Below are 15,741 nucleotides of genomic sequence, written 5' to 3' on the forward strand. Positions count from 1 at the left end.
AACCGCCATATACACACACACCCTACGCCTCTGAGAACAAAAGTACTTCACACGGGGGGCTGGGCCTGCATTTTGTGGGTCAGCGAACAACAGTCGGTGCGGCAGCAGCATGTCATTCACACTGCACCCCCCTCCGTCCCCCCCCCCTTTTCTTGTGCTATCAGCAAATAGAAGTGGAAGACAAGTGAAAACAAAAACCCATGGAGTTTTTGTGTCCCGTCGAATAAAATACTGTTTTCCATCATGCGTACAAATCACGCCCCCACCCCTGCCAAAAAAGACGGAGCCTTGTTAAGAAGTGATGGACACACGTGTTTGTCAATGGTTTGTAGTGATTTTGTAATCTCGTCTGTGAAGATGCTTAAATTTCTCACCACCTTTTGGTTTAATCTCATGAAATAAAGGGTAAATATCTTTCAAAATAAAATATAATAGCTCTGAGATTAGGCGTAAAACATTTCACAATAAAAGTTTTGGGATAAATCCACATGTACACGAGCAAAAGTGTCTGTAGAAATGTGTTTTATCGTTTACATTTGTATTGGTTTTTGTTAGTTTATGTTCCTACAAAGTAAATCTGTAAAATCTGGATTATTAATCCAAATTTCTGAAACCGAATTCAGTGTTCCACAATAAAGAAGTCTGCAGTTTTTTTAAATGATAATCTCTATTTCTTTTAATGAGTCTACAAGATGGGTGGTTTCAGTTACCTGAGGATCATCTAAGTGTTTAGCTAACAGTATAAACCACACAAAGCATGGGCTGTTATATTAATGCTTTATTACCACATACCAGCTTAATCTGTGCTCAGTAACAGCACTGAAGTTCAGTTAAGGGTTTCAAGTGTTTGGACCCATCGTTAAGCACAGAACATATCAGATACTGAGAAATGCCTCTAAAATGAAGACAATAGAGGCGTCCTTTAAATTATTTCCTACAGATGGAGAGTTTTCTTTTTCCTTCTCGTCTTCTGTGTTGAAAAGCCTTTTGCGTATACCCCCCCCCCCCCCCCCCCCCCCTTTACGCCCTGTGACATTTCTTTTTGAAAGCTCCACATGCCGGCACTGGAAACACAAGCTCTCTTTGCTGGAACTTTGGGCGGGCGTCTTTTGTCCACGCCGGCTCTGTGATAATCACAAGAGCTCAGAAATGAAAGAAACAACACGTTTCAACAGGCAATGGAAGCATGAGGAGGAGAAATGTGAGAATGCGGTCTCCAACACAAAGCATTACTCACTTGAACATGGGTTTAGTCTCACAGTGACTTCACCCCGATCAGTTATCACTGCCTGAAGTTTCTCATCTCCTGCACGAAAGAGCAGCTGCGATGAATATGGGCACACGGGACAGGAAGAGATACCTCAGAAGACTAAAGACACTTACCTTTGGCTTTACAGTCACATATCAAATAACAAGCCATTAGCAAACCTAAAATTACCGCAGGGCCTGTTGCTCAATTTAAAACAGGGCCTCTCTTTTATTACTGTATTATGTTCTCCTATTAGTATGCAACAGGTTGTGTATTCAAATTTAACCCAGACTGAGGTCAGGCTAATCCACCTCATCTGGCGAGTGAAAGTGAGGAGGCCAGCAGACTGACTGAGAGGGAGATCTCCTTCAATAAACAGCCGTGTTGGATGTAATGAGTGCTGGCAAAGTAGCCCCATAAAGTTGACGGCACACATTCATATGCATCCGTTTGTGTGCTCAGCTTGACGGAGTCTGGCCAGGAGGCTTAACAAAGAGGAGGAAGGAAGCAAGGGGGCTGTGGAGAATGCCCGGAGGGGGGGGTGTGGGGTAACAGCACACCGGCACACTCACACGCCTGCGTCCTGCCGTCCTGTGGTCTCCCCGAGCCTGTGGTTATAGTAGTGACAGCTGGGCCAGCACACGTTGCGTCCCCCCCCCCCCCCCCTCCAAACCTCTGCACAAAAAAGGGGGCCTGCACACAAACACAGGATGCTCCATCCTGTTTACTGTTTACACTTCACTGTGGCAGCCCCACTTGGGAGGGCTCTGAGGCATCATCACAGGCCTTTTGGGGGTCTGCAAGATGCACCCAATAATGTAGGAGACCACTTTTTATCACAACTCTGACACATTCAAATGACTAATTCATGATGCGGCATAAAAGATTGGACAAGCAGGAAAGCTGTACACCAAAAGACTCTATGTCTAGACCATCAAATGAGCAACTTTAAGCGCCTGTAAGGTTAAAATAATTATGACTATGGGACAAAACTACTCAGTCATTGCCACTAGGCTATGAGAATAAAGGAAGAATCACAAAGAACCATCAGCAATGTGGTCCACAACAATCAGGTCATTCCTGAGACAAAAGGACACCTGTTTTCTTTGCAACAGGTTTGGATTTATGAGGAGCAGAATGAGACAGCTGAACAACGCCCAACTAACAGGAAGTGATATTTATCCACCTAAAACGATTCACTTAAACCCGTCTTGTTAGTTTCTTTTTTTACTTAAGGATGATATTTGTTACTGAGAGTTTTGAAAACATAAAACTTATGTGTGTGCGTGGAGCTGTTTTTCTCTTTGTCATCATGTAAGTGGAATAACCGAAGCAGTGATTTTACCATGAGTCCCTTTACATGACATGTTGCAGTGATGTGATCCACCAGCAGGGGTCACTGTTACTGCGAGAATACAGGTAAACAAATGGAAGCAAACATCACGTGACAAAGGGTTAAAAAAAAATTATGAGAAAGGGTAAATGCTTCTCCATGCAATCCCAAACTATGCATTCATTAGGGTAAAATACGTATTCGAGTACTCAATAAAAGTATTCAATAAAAATTAGGATAACTGCTGTGATAGCTATTAATATGTTGTTTTCTTTATATAATACTGACTGGTCATATCACATATTTTGTAAAATTAAATACATTCATCTTTTAAGATACGTGTTTCTGATTATTGTTTTCGAAAAAATGTGTTTTTAGATTTAACCACTTAAAAAGTTTCTGTCTTTATGGTTTAAATTGATTGGCGTTTATTACTACACCCGTGGTTTTGGGGGTTACTGAAATAGTACCAAAAAGGCTAAAATAATAATAATAATAGAAAAGATTGCTTTGTCTATTTGGTGATTTAAACCTAAAAAATATATTAAGAAAATAAATAAATAAAAAGGAAAAAAACTTTTTTCTGTCTTTCATGTAATATTTTTCACATCTGAAACTTTAAAATATACATTTTTGGAAAGTAGTGATTGAAAATAATAAAAATCATTTTATAAAAATCTAACCAAAAGCAATTTTTAATCATTTATTTCAATATTTGAAAAATATTCTCAGTTTCAACTACCTTTAGCTGTTTAATCAAAAAAATAAAAACATAGGAGGAACACTATGCCATAAACCTAGAAGTGTCACACGCCTGAAGACACCACAATGAGAAAGACGCTATGGTCAAGAATAGTTATTTTACAACCTTATACTACAGATTTACTTTTACAACATTTTTATTGAATAAAAAACTGCCCAAATAAAGAAAATATTCTGGACAGGAACAAGTTTCTCTTTAAGCAGTTTAGGTTAAGTTCTCTGCCTTAAAATTGGCATCTTGATGAATTAGTCAGTGGTATTTTAGAGTTTGACACTTTTCACCCTTAACAAACATTTAAATTAATTTTCTAAATGATTACATGTATATTTGGTAAATAGCTTAGCCTAACTTTTGAAGGTTAGAGAGTACTACAATAGAGAGTACTACAAAAAAAGTTTTACAACATCCACCTCGTGTAGTGAACTGCCCTCGGTCACGTGACTTGCACGGAAGCGTGCTTTGATGGTGCAGGCAGGCAGCACGGTCAGGTTCGTAAACGTCTTGTTTTCTTTCTTTTCGTGCGTGTTTTTTAAATGTTTACCGCTTTATGTCTAACACCTTAATATGTTCGTTATTTTTAACAGCTGCTGCCCACATTATAATCGGACATGTCGTAAACGTTACCGTTTCTTTCACGTGGAGAAAACGAAGTTTGACAGTTAGCAGGTGGAATCATGGGAAAAAAACGCGTTGCTTACTTTTGATCTGTCAGCGGGTTTTGTCTTTTCTACAGTGCAAACGGCGCTGACGGTACAAAACACTAAACCACGTAGCAAACAACAAGGTTTATTGTACGTGAAGATGAGTTTATTTGTGTAAAAAAAATAACGTTACTGTCTTTGTAACGCAACACACCCTCGGGGGGCAAACTGTAAGGTGTTTGTCGACCGGATGGTGACGTCATTAAAACTAGTTCAGAAGCTTTTTGTTTATAATAGTAACTACTGTTAGGAAATAGAGGATTCGTTTGTCCTGAGTGAGGGTACATTTTAGCTCTACAAGCTTTTATTTGTTGTAATTTCAGACTATAATGCAAGAAATAAGAAGCGGTTTAAAAGTTTTCTAAGCTTTCCTGATCATAACTGTACATTTCTTTTTACAGACAATAGTGTAATAAGGGCAGCATTATGAATACAGCTTTTGGACTTACTGCCACAATATTAAATTTAAAATAAAGTTTTTGATTAATTTGATTGAACATTATTAATTCCTCTTTCCATTTTAATTTAATTAGGAAAAGTTCTTTTCACATAACTAGTGAAGAAACTGAGCATAGTGTAATTTATTAAATCGCACTGGCGGGTTTAAAAGTTGTTGTCTGGACTTGGTTTTTAAAGTTCATCAAACGTTTTCAGATGACAACTTTTAAACCTACTGCGATGGAATCAACCTGGATGAATGAGAGTCTTCACGGATGTAATTACCAAGGGTGTAGTGAACAATTGATGAATCAATTTCTATTATTAAATGAATCGACCTCTAAAATTATAAAATGTGTAAAAAATGAAATAAATCAAGTATAATCAAAAATAGTATTTGGATTGAGACATGGTAGGTTTATTTGACAAGGTTATTATTTTGATATGGAAAAACAGCAGTGGGCTGAACTTTATGAAACTAAACGTGAATGGATTTGCCATTCATTCTTTTTTACTTGTTTTTTTATACACATATTTATTTTACACTTGATTATCTTGAAGAAATTCAAGGAATCTGGAAAACTTACCCTGTTCAGTACCTGCAGGTATTTCTCTCTGAGTCACACTGGTTGAAGATGTCTTAGATTGATTATAGGTTAGTGAATCGGATCATTCAAAATGAATCAATATTGACTATGAATCCTATCAGCAACCACAAATTATATTTAATCATTGTTAAAATGGTCATTTTCTTTGGTAAATGGAGGATTACAGTTTGATGTTAAAACCTAAAAGTTGTTTTCCTGTATACTATTTTTAAAAGGACAAACTTTCCCTGACTTTTAGACACATGCAGGTTTGGGACAAAAAAAAATCTTTGACGGTAAAGTTACTGATCTAAACGGCGTCAGTTAAGGTCAGGCGGCAGAGCAGGTTGTCCAACAACTGAAGGGTTGGCGGATCGATCCCCACCCTCCCCAGCCAGCTGTTGCCCCCCCCCCCGAGCGTGGCCAGCCTGCAGCTCACCGCTTCCCCAGGGGATGGGTTAAAGTGTGGAGAACAATTTCCCCATTGTGGGATAAATAAAATTTAAAAAAAAGAACTGGACTGAACAATCCTTCCCCTGCTGGTCCCAAAAAGCCAAAATCCCGTAGACTTCTATTGAGAAATGGTAAATGGTAAATGGCGTATTCTTATATAGCGCCTTTCTTCCTACAAGGACAAAGCGCTTTACAGTCACAGACCCATTCACACACTGGTGGCGGCTCCGCTGCCAAACACAGGCGCCCGCCTTCCACCAGAGGCAAGGTGGGGTTCAGAGTCTTGCCCAAGGACACTTCGACTCATGGGCGTGCAAGGCGGGAATCGAACCTGCAATCTTACGATCATGGGACGACCGCCTTACCGCTGCACCACGGCCACCCCATAAAATAAACATTTCGTTATGTTTTTAAGAATAACCATTCTTGCTCTACTGCCTTTTAATAACATGTTCCTGCTAATATTTATTTTAAAGAAAATAAAAAGCGGATGGCTTTGCGTCGAACGTTTGAAGATTGACAGATTCTGCCGAGCCTGCTTTCAGTGGTAGGGGTGTGGCCTTCTAACATTTCTGATTGGAGAGAAAGGTAGACGGGCCAATCACGGCTCACTGAGGACATCTGGTTCCAACATGGTGAAGGACATATGGCGAAAAAATGGTCACTGAATTGACTTCATTCTGTGGCTGTAATCACACGATTCGTCCAGTTATATATTATATAGTCAATGTTTTTAACCAGAACGCCACTGACCCACTATCATTAAAACTTGTTGAGAGGGTTTGATAGCCATCTGTCAATCAAATGGCCACAGTTTGGGTTAATTAGAGCTCAGATGCAGCCAAAACTGACCCCAGTACAACTTCACTGAGAGTACCTTTAACTCACAGCAACTTTTCTGTTAAGCAACCTGAAAATAGAAACCTTCTTCAACAACCCTAGTGACTGCTTTATGATCTGTCCCTGGCTCCAGCTATTTTGTTTTTCCAAGGTGTTTCAATCCGGAAGTGAAAGGTTTGTCCGCTATTTCCTCTGTTTTCAGCCGAAGGTCTTTGGAGCCTCGCAGTGTAGCCACTAACTCGTATATGTCAGAATTTAGTTTTAGATTCAATCATGTGAGTAGCAGATTCTCAGCTGAAACCTGGTCAGGACAGTCCACTGTATGCAGCAGCTCGTCTACAACAAATACGCTGGAAAAGTGAAGAATGAAGGCGTTGCAACGACCAGTTGAAGGTCAGAACCCGAGCCGATTAAAATACAGCAACAGAGTTAACCAAAGGTCATCCACAAAAGTAGAATAAACCTGATGCTATCAAGATTTTGCAGCTCAAAGTGGTTGTAAAGGCTGCTGACTCATGTTGTGATTCAGTTTGTCCAAAGTCATAATAAAGAGTCACAATAAAGTGTAATGTTCCATCTAAGGTGGAAACTCAACATCCAGAAGGATTCTTGCTGCACTGAAAAACAAACATAGGGCTGGAGAAAAGACAAAGTGTTTTTCTGAGAGAGTAAAGAGAGTTGATAAGGTATCCACCAGCTGTGAGTGTATTTCATTCATGTGTTCTTTTTGCTGTTGCACCAGTCCTTCAAAGTAAATACAGTCGGTAAATATCAATTGTCAGGCAGGCAGTGAGGACGTGGCCTTTGCTGTTTGCACAGCTCTGTGCAAACTTGCCTTGCTGTCATAAGAAAGCGAAACTAAATGAAGGTAACATTTTATATACAATATATAATTTTAAAAAACAGCTGAAATTGTATTTATTGGTCAAAGCACTTTTTTAATTGGAAGTGTAAGAAAACACGTTTAATGTTTTTGATTGACAGACATGCTCCGCCTTCATATCTCAGATGAGGATACAAGTCTGTTATAAATGTCGTGTGCATTTTTTGAAAATTAAATTTATAATCTAAAGGATTTTAAATCAGGAAATGATCTCTATTTATGTCTTTGATGTCACTTTTTCTCCTGTTTAGATTATCATTTGTGGTAGAAAAATGGAGATTGACTTCTAATTATTTAAACTCTTGACGCCTGACTTTATTACCAGTTATGAAAAAAAATTAACTTGTCTTTTTGCTTTGAAGTAGACGCTTTATGAAGGTAACTGGATATGAAGTGGTTTGATGCACATTTGCATCAATAGGTGTCAAATGGTTAAAGTCCCACTCCAATCATCTTTCCATCTATTTTTATCCTAGTGGTCTTTTAATTATGAATTTGACCATTTTCACCAAAATCTGTGTTGTTTTCTTGGACATAGTTTCTGCAGAGCGGCAGGAGTTTATCAGAAGTTTGCCTCTGAGTTGTGGGCGGGACCGTTGATGCAGAAGTAAGCCTCTGCTGATATCCCATCATCTCTTTTTTTTTTTTTTTACACTCTCTTCCTCTAGTTTACAGCCCCTCACAACCCCCTAACATCACCGGTGCAGCAAACATGGAGAGTTACATCAGAGCTCTCCAGCAGTACGGTTTAGATCCAGATTCCAGCTCAGACGAGGAAAACAAAGACAAACATGGATCCATTTGTCTACAAGTGGATGCATCAGAATGGAGCAGAGCAGGGAGAATTTGGGCCAACTGTCATTTTCAATCTGCTCCTGATTCACCTTAATTTGAATAAAGAAATACTCAGAGGTGTAGTTTTGAAGGGCCGCTATAATGAAGACTTTCAGAGTCAATTACCGTATATATATCATAATATATTACCTTTGGCACACTAAAAAAAAACCTTTTTTTCAATAAAATATTAGCTTTTTTTGTGAGCTCATTTTTCTAACGGGAAGTGAGACGACGTGATCCCTGAGGCTCCGCCTTTCGTCAGTGTGGGTGCCGCCCATTTCCTGACGTCAACCTAGAGCCGGCTTCGGCATCGTGTCTGCGTTCCGCCTCACGAAAACACACAACATTCAAACGTTTGCAAAGTTTACAACACAATTTTTACTGGAGTAGGTCTTTAACAAGACTAACTACGGAAAAATGTTTTGGGCAAAAATGTACAGCTTTGCTTTTGTGAAAATCCTACTGATATCACAATAAACGGATACATTCTGCATTAAAGACCCTTTAAACCTTTACTTCAGCAGATCTTCTACATGATTAATGTAAATAAATGCTTCAACAAGTACATTTTTCATACATTCTAACTACATATTATTGTAAATATATTCCAAATTTTCTCACACAATAATTTAAAATATTTCTATTTGCAGTTTTTTTCCCCAAATATATAATACTTATATGATTATATAAAAATACAATATATAACAACCCTGAAAGCAGATGATAATCAGCTGCTCAAATGCTATACATCTTTAGTCCAGACAGCATGAAATGATAATGATTTACAGATGAAAGATCCTCAGATCAACATGTTTTTAGATTCTCACATGTGGCAATCTTTAAAGGCAAATTCCCAAAGGTGAACATTCATAAACGTGCAAACATGAAAGAAAAAGGATCAGTTTCTTCTTTCTGGTCTTGCCTCAATTATATATATATATATTTTTTTTTTCTGAATGATCGGTTAAGAGGCAGACTTTCCCAGAAAACAACAGGGCAGTCTTTGCTCTGGACGCCCCTGAGCAAAGTACACAGTCATCACCCCTGTTCCTATTTCCCCAGTACTCTGTCATCATCCAGCCATTTACCATATCACTCTTTCTGGAGGATCTTAAGGAGAGATAAGTAATCTTTGTCTTTAGTTAACATTTAGAGCTGTCTTTCATCTCTAAAATATCTTTTTTTTTTAATTTTTTAAATGAGTAATTGGTGTTTCATTTTTGTCAGCAATAATTGTTCACTTATGATCTGAAGCTTGTAAGTGAATTCATTTGGAAGTTTTGACACTGATCATTGCGAGTGCACATCTATACTGTTGTCACTGAAACTTTATTACCCTCTTTGTCCGTGACGATGCAGTCACATGGGAACTTGCACAAAGCTTTACATACCCACTCCAATGAAAATTCTAATTTTTTTGCCCGGTTTTGAAGATGTCCTTGTGGCATTTTTCTCATGCCGGAGGACAGATGAGAAGATTCAAATTGGATTTCTGAGTATTTCTTTATACAAATCGTTGTGCATCAGGAGCAGATGAAAAAAAAATGCAGTTGGAAAACAAGTAATCTAGTCAAGCTCCCAGTTCCGATCCATCCTGATGCGTCCACTTGTCACAAATCGATCCATGTTGGTCTTTGGTTTCCTCGTCTGAGCTGGAGTCTGGATCAGAACTGGACGTCTGGATGGCTCGGATGTTGCTCGCTAGCTTTGTTGTACTGGTAATGTTAGGTCGGGGGTGTGAGGGGCTGTAAGCTAGCGGGGAAAGTGTAATCAGAGAGCTCTCAGTTATGGGTGACGGAAAGTGGGAGTGGGGATGCTCTGCAAACATGGTCCCGCCCACAACTCAAAGGTGAATTTTTGATGAACTACTGTCGCTCTGCAGAAACGATGTCTTTGATAATTGAAAATCTAGGACATAGAAAACCATGACCACTTTGAAAATTGATCAGTAAATGATCGGAGTTGGACTTTAAAGCATTTTTTTCTTAGGATTTTTTGATTTTCACAGAAGCACTTTTGACATTAAAACCACTGATCCATTCGGAATAATCCATCTGTAAACATGTAGACTTGGTAATGATCGCCGTGTCTGTCCTGTGTTGGCCCGAAACGTTCATGATTGCTGGATGTTCTCCTTGTTGTGTCCATGCAGGGTTAGGAGCAGAGAATGTTTGTGACCGTGTTCCTGCTTCTGGTCGCCCTCTGTGCCCACAAAGGAAACGGCCTGGAGAAGGAAGCAGGCCGCGGACCCGGCCATGTCTCCGTCATCATCGTGGGAGGCACGGGGGACCTGGCAAAGAAGTACCTGTGGCAGGGCTTCTTCCAGCTCTACCTGCACCATGCAGGCGCAGGAAACACCTTCTCCTTTTACGGCGGAGGACTGTCGCCGGCTGAAAAGGCCACGCCGGTGCTCTTTGAAATCCTGAAGACAGTTTCCTGCTCCAAGGACGTGTCCCAGGAGCGCTGCGCCCTGCTGAAGGAGCAGTTCTTGCGCCTCTCGCAGTATCGGCAGCTGAAGACTCTGGAGGACTATCAGGAGCTCGCCAAGCAGATGGAGGAGCAGCTCCAGCAGGAGGAGATGGTGGAGGCAGGTCGGCTGTTCTACCTGTCCGTTCCAGCTTTTGCATACGCAGACATCGCTGAGAAGATCAACAGCAGCTGCAGACCAACCAGTGGCGCCTGGCTGAGGGTGGTGCTGGAGAAGCCTTTTGGCCACGACTACAGGAGCGCCCAGGTGCTCTCAACACAACTCAGGAACTCACTGAAGGAAGAAGAAATGTATAGAATCGACCACTACCTGGGGAAGCAGGTAAACAGAAGCCTGGTTCTCCGACAACCTGTTACCGTGCCAACTCTGGGAAAAGAACAAAAACAGAAAAAGAAACACCTATGAAAAAAATTAATTATTTTTTTTTATATAATACGATTTAGCTTCACATTTAGATTTTATGGACATAATGTGGATATCTTTAAACACACAAGAAAAACCAAATCTTTGATATAAAAGCCATCTGGACTTTTATTGTTGACCTTCCAGCTAAAACACACTATTGCATCTCATTTAAAGAGGATTATGGGATTTATCACCTTACCTGCAGATCTTCTCTTCCCTTTCTTTTATGAAGGTGGTGTCAAAGATTCTTCCATTCAGAAAAGAGAACCAACGGTTTCTGGAGCCCATCTGGAACCGGCACCACATTGAACGAATTGAGATTGTTCTGAAGGAGACTCTTGATGTTAAAGGTGATTTTATCGAACCTCTTTTTAAAGATCAGCTCCCATCATCTTTTGATCTGTTGTAAAATTGTTCCCAGTGGTCTTTCAATAATGATGATGCTGTCTTTAGCCAAAATCCAAAAACCTGTGTCGTTTTCTTGGACATAGTTTCTGCAGAGCGGCAGGAGTTCATTAGTATATCGCCTTGGAGGAGTCTGTGGAACGGTTTAGCAACCCTGCTCCCCTTCCCATCACCCATAACTGAGAGCTCTCGGTTTACACGCTCCCCCGCTAGCTTACAGTCCCTCACCCCCCCCAACCTAACATTATTGGTTCAACAAAAATGGGGAGAAATATTAGAACAATCCAGCCATCCAGCTTTGAGCCAGACGCCAACTTAGACGAGGAAAACGAAGACGTACACAGATCTATGTGTCTGCAAGTAGATGCATCAGAATAGAGAGGAGCAGGAAGCTTGAGCCCCGCCCAGCGTAGTTTCTACGTCATGTATAGAATCTTTTTCAAATGAAATGTTTTCGTCTGCTCCTGATTCACAATGATTTGAAGCCATTTTAAGCTTATATTTCTTCTTATATGTCCTCCATTGTCAGAACATGGCACAATGTGTTTAAAACACCAAAAACACCATTTTTATTTGGAGTGGGTCTTAAAAAGGATTTTGAAGAACGTTGACATAATGTCATTTCTCACTCCAAAGGGCGAATTCCCTTCTACGACCAGTACGGCGTGATCAGGGATGTACTGCAGAACCACCTGACCGAGGTCATGATGCTGCTGACCATGAAGCTTCCTCAGAACCTCAGCAGCAGTGACGAGGTCCTTCAGAACAAGTTGGAGATGCTGAATTCCCTGCTGCCTTTAGGGAAGAATCAGGCTGTGGTTGGACAGTACCAAGCTTACAAAGAGGAGGTTCAGAAGGAGCTCAACCAGACCAAAGACAGAGTCAGCCACACACCAACATTTGCAGGTAATTGCAGCCTTTTCTCTTAATTCCTTACGTTTTTGGTAAGCCCTGTGAACCGTTTCCTCCGAAAACTGCTGTAATGCTTTGCTGCCGTTTCAGCTGTTGTGGCCCACATCCATGAGGCCCAATATGAAGGCGTCCCAATCCTTCTGATTTCTGGCAAGATGCTGGATGAACGGGTGGGATACGCACGGGTACTTTTTAAGAACGACGTCTTTTGCCTCCAGAACCACAACAACGTCCACTGCAAGCCCAAGCAGATAGTTTTCTACTTTGGGCACGGCAGCCTGGGATACCCAGCTGTCCTGGTGAGCAAGAACTTGTTCAGGCCCGCTGGAACGGACGCTCACTGGAAAGAAGTGACCGAGCACAAAGATGCGGCGGTTTTGGGCCTTCCCGTGTCAGAGTACAACGTTCAAGTCCCCGCTGAAGACAAGGAGGCGTACGCAGAACTGATCTCCCACATCTTTGCTGGACAGAAGAACTCCTTCGTCAGCACAGAAATCCTCTTGGCCTCTTGGGCCTTATGGACTCCTCTCCTGAACAGCCTCAGTGGCATTTTTCCCCGAATCTATCCCGGTGGTTCAGACAACGGGGACATGCTAGATGTTCATCTGAAGGGGAAAGAGATCAAGTACAACAGTGAGGTGGTGATAATCAGCCCTGATGAGATGGGAGGAACGTCCCCCAGCAGCTATCAGGTGATGAAAGGCAAGTTTCGCAGCGCTGAAATGGTTTCTGCCTGGACTGAAGACCTCATCGAGAGGTTGGCTGCAGACATGCAGGATGCGGCAGAAGCAGCCGTGCACCAGGGCGGCGTTTTCCACCTCGCGCTCTCGGGTGGCGCCACTCCTCTGGCTCTGTTCCACAGATTAGCCTTGTACCACTTCTCCTTCCCGTGGAGGGAGACCCATGTGTGGATGGTGGATGAAAGGTGCGTGCCGCCCACAGAGCAGGACTCCAACTTCCACAACTTGCACGAGCATCTCCTGCAGCACATCAAGATACCTTATCACAACATCCACCCCATGCCGGTGCAGCTCAACCAGCGCCTCTGCGTGGAGGAGGACGGCGGAGCGCTGCTGTATGAAGAGGAGCTCAAGAAGCTGGTCAATGACTCCAGCTTGCACTTCATACTGCTGGGCGTCGGCTACGACGGCCACACGGCCTCCCTGTTTCCTGGTGGCAAACTGGACCCCCTGGGAAAGAGCCTGGTGGCTCTCACAGAGAGCCCCACTAAGCCTCACCAGCGCATGACCCTCACTCTCAGCGCCATAAACCGAGCACACAGGGTTGCTGTGTTGGTGATGGGCAAAGGCAAGCATGAGCTGGTCACCCAGCTGAGCCGAACCACAGAAAACCTGAACAGGTATCCCGTCACCGGCGTGAAACCTGCTAACGGAAGCCTTGCTTGGTATATTGACTATGATGCACTTTTGGGGTAGAAAGCTGCAAGTTTCCTCATTTTGAGCCATCAAATGCCTTTGCAGCTGGTTTGTGGGTAAAAAAAAAAAAAAAAAGCAGAAAGGACCAGTATTTTCTATACTAAAGCTCAATAACAACAAAAAAAAAATCACAAGTCAACCGATGACAGAACATGCTGTTATATTAATGTATGAATATTCTTGACAGAGTTCATGTGGCTGAACTGGAACGAACACAGAACGGTTTGTGGAGTCATCCTTCAAAAAAGACAGCTCTTGATCTCTCTGCTGATGCTTTGCTAATGGATTTGGAGTTCTGCAATACAAAAAGGCTTCAGTGAGACCAGAAGCTGCAGCGCTGTGGTGAGAAGATCCCGCTGGTGGCTTTTAAACACATGACATCAAGACGAATCATCATTTCACTACTTTTTCTACAAATGCAGAGACAGACTTTCACTCTATGAAGTCCGATGAAGACAATTTATGATGAATACATGATTCCAGTGTTTGCAGAGTGTGTTTGTTTGAGACATGGAGTGTTGAAAACCTCTTATTTTCTTAAAAACTTCCAGTTTGATCTAAATTGGGCCATACTCCCTCTCAGGTATATCTGCTGATACTGTAGCCATTTCCCTGTGAAATTTGAAGTTTGTATGTTTCTCTTTTCTCAATAACAATTACCCTATTTTTTTCCTGTGTGTTTGTGTAAAATATATATTTTGTATCCAAAATGAATCATTGTTATAGATTATGAGGTGAACACGAATAACATTGTTTCATTTTGGTGCTTTTTTATTTTTTAAGTTCATGTTTGATCCATCAAAGAGCAGATCATCTAGATCTAAATGTTCTAGATGGATCTGGTTGCTTTTCATTGAGCTGTTTGCAATATTTTATAGGTTGAAGACCTTTAAATAAAAATGTGATCATGTTGAACTTCATCTGTAGTTATTTTCTTGCGTCAAAACATTGGTCTGGAACGAAACCGTGTGAAGGGCTAAAACAGGAAAGGGTCTTCCTCTACATAATGGGGGCTTTTCGCTGAATCTCAGAGTGCAAATTCTGAAGCACAGAAGAATGGTTTCTTCATTCCACTTCAGGTTCTTCCCTTTTTTGGGATTGTTGTGATGCCTAGATGTGATGTCATCTTTAAATGTTTTTGTTTAAACATGAGGATAAGCCCCTTGAGATGCAACATCTCGTTTTCAGGAGGATCCTCTGTATCAGACGTTTACAAAAGTAGATGAGAAACAATTAAAAAAAAAAAAAGCACCAAACAGTACAAACTATCTTCCAGTGTGCACCGATTCACACCAGCTCTTCGTTTTCACGCCTGTAAAAAAGTGCCACAGCCATTATTTTAACTTCCCTCTTATTTTTTTTATCCATTTACATTTTTAGCCTTTTCACACTGCAAACATCTTCCCAAATTGCCCAATTGCACATTTGTTTCAAACATGTAAAAAAAAATCAGAATAATAGTAATCAATACAATCACCATCTTCAATGCTTAAGAAAAAAAGTCTGAACTAAAAACAAACATACATGTTTGAAAAGGGGATCAACAGAAGACAATTCTTATTTAAGCCCATCCCTTTATCTATATCTATAATATTACACAAAATTATATTTTCTCTTTTTACCACAGTAAACATATCACAATCATTTGTGTTCGTTTTTTTTTTTTGGTGTTTTTAATCTCTATTTAGACGTAAATATTTAGTTCTTTCAAACTTCTCAATCCCAAGAGCTTTTGCTTTTTTTCTACCACAAGGGGGCGCTCCTAAACTCGCACTAATGTCTCAGTAGGAGTTAAGTCTTTCTTTTTAGCTCAGAGACTCCAGCATTAAATGGTAAATGCATTCTAGATCAATTTTAAAAACCTAACTCTCATTTCAAAAAAGTCCAGACGGTGGCGGTGAAAGTGCTGATTCTTTTCACGTGTAAAAAAAAATCTGCACGTTTCCTGTAAAGCAGACGCCAGGAAGGCCTGCTCCATCTCCAACAAGGTGCTTCAACCAGTCAACTCAAG

General features: G+C 41.0%; 1 protein-coding gene across 3 annotated transcripts; it reads left to right on the plus strand.

The window, feature by feature from the left end:
• The first annotated feature begins 3,770 nt into the window (after positions 1-3,770).
• On the plus strand, positions 3,771-14,650 carry h6pd (hexose-6-phosphate dehydrogenase/glucose 1-dehydrogenase). 3 transcript variants are annotated; one of them, XM_023954844.1, is made up of 5 exons: positions 3,771-3,833; positions 10,237-10,893; positions 11,210-11,327; positions 12,019-12,288; positions 12,385-14,650. In XM_023954844.1, the coding sequence occupies exons 2-5, from the start codon at positions 10,252-10,254 to the stop codon at positions 13,728-13,730; spliced, it is 2,376 nt and encodes a 791-aa protein (XP_023810612.1). In that variant the 5' UTR covers positions 3,771-3,833; positions 10,237-10,251; the 3' UTR covers positions 13,731-14,650. The 3 variants fall into 3 exon arrangements, with proteins under 3 accessions (XP_023810612.1, XP_023810611.1, XP_023810613.1); XM_023954843.1 differs by lacking the exon at positions 3,771-3,833 and adding an exon at positions 9,096-9,205; XM_023954845.1 differs by lacking the exon at positions 3,771-3,833 and adding an exon at positions 9,129-9,209.
• Positions 14,651-15,741: the final 1,091 nt, after the last annotated feature.

The sequence above is a fragment of the Oryzias latipes genome, chromosome 5 (assembly GCF_002234675.1).
Source record: "Oryzias latipes chromosome 5, ASM223467v1".
NCBI lineage: Eukaryota > Metazoa > Chordata > Actinopteri > Beloniformes > Adrianichthyidae > Oryzias > Oryzias latipes.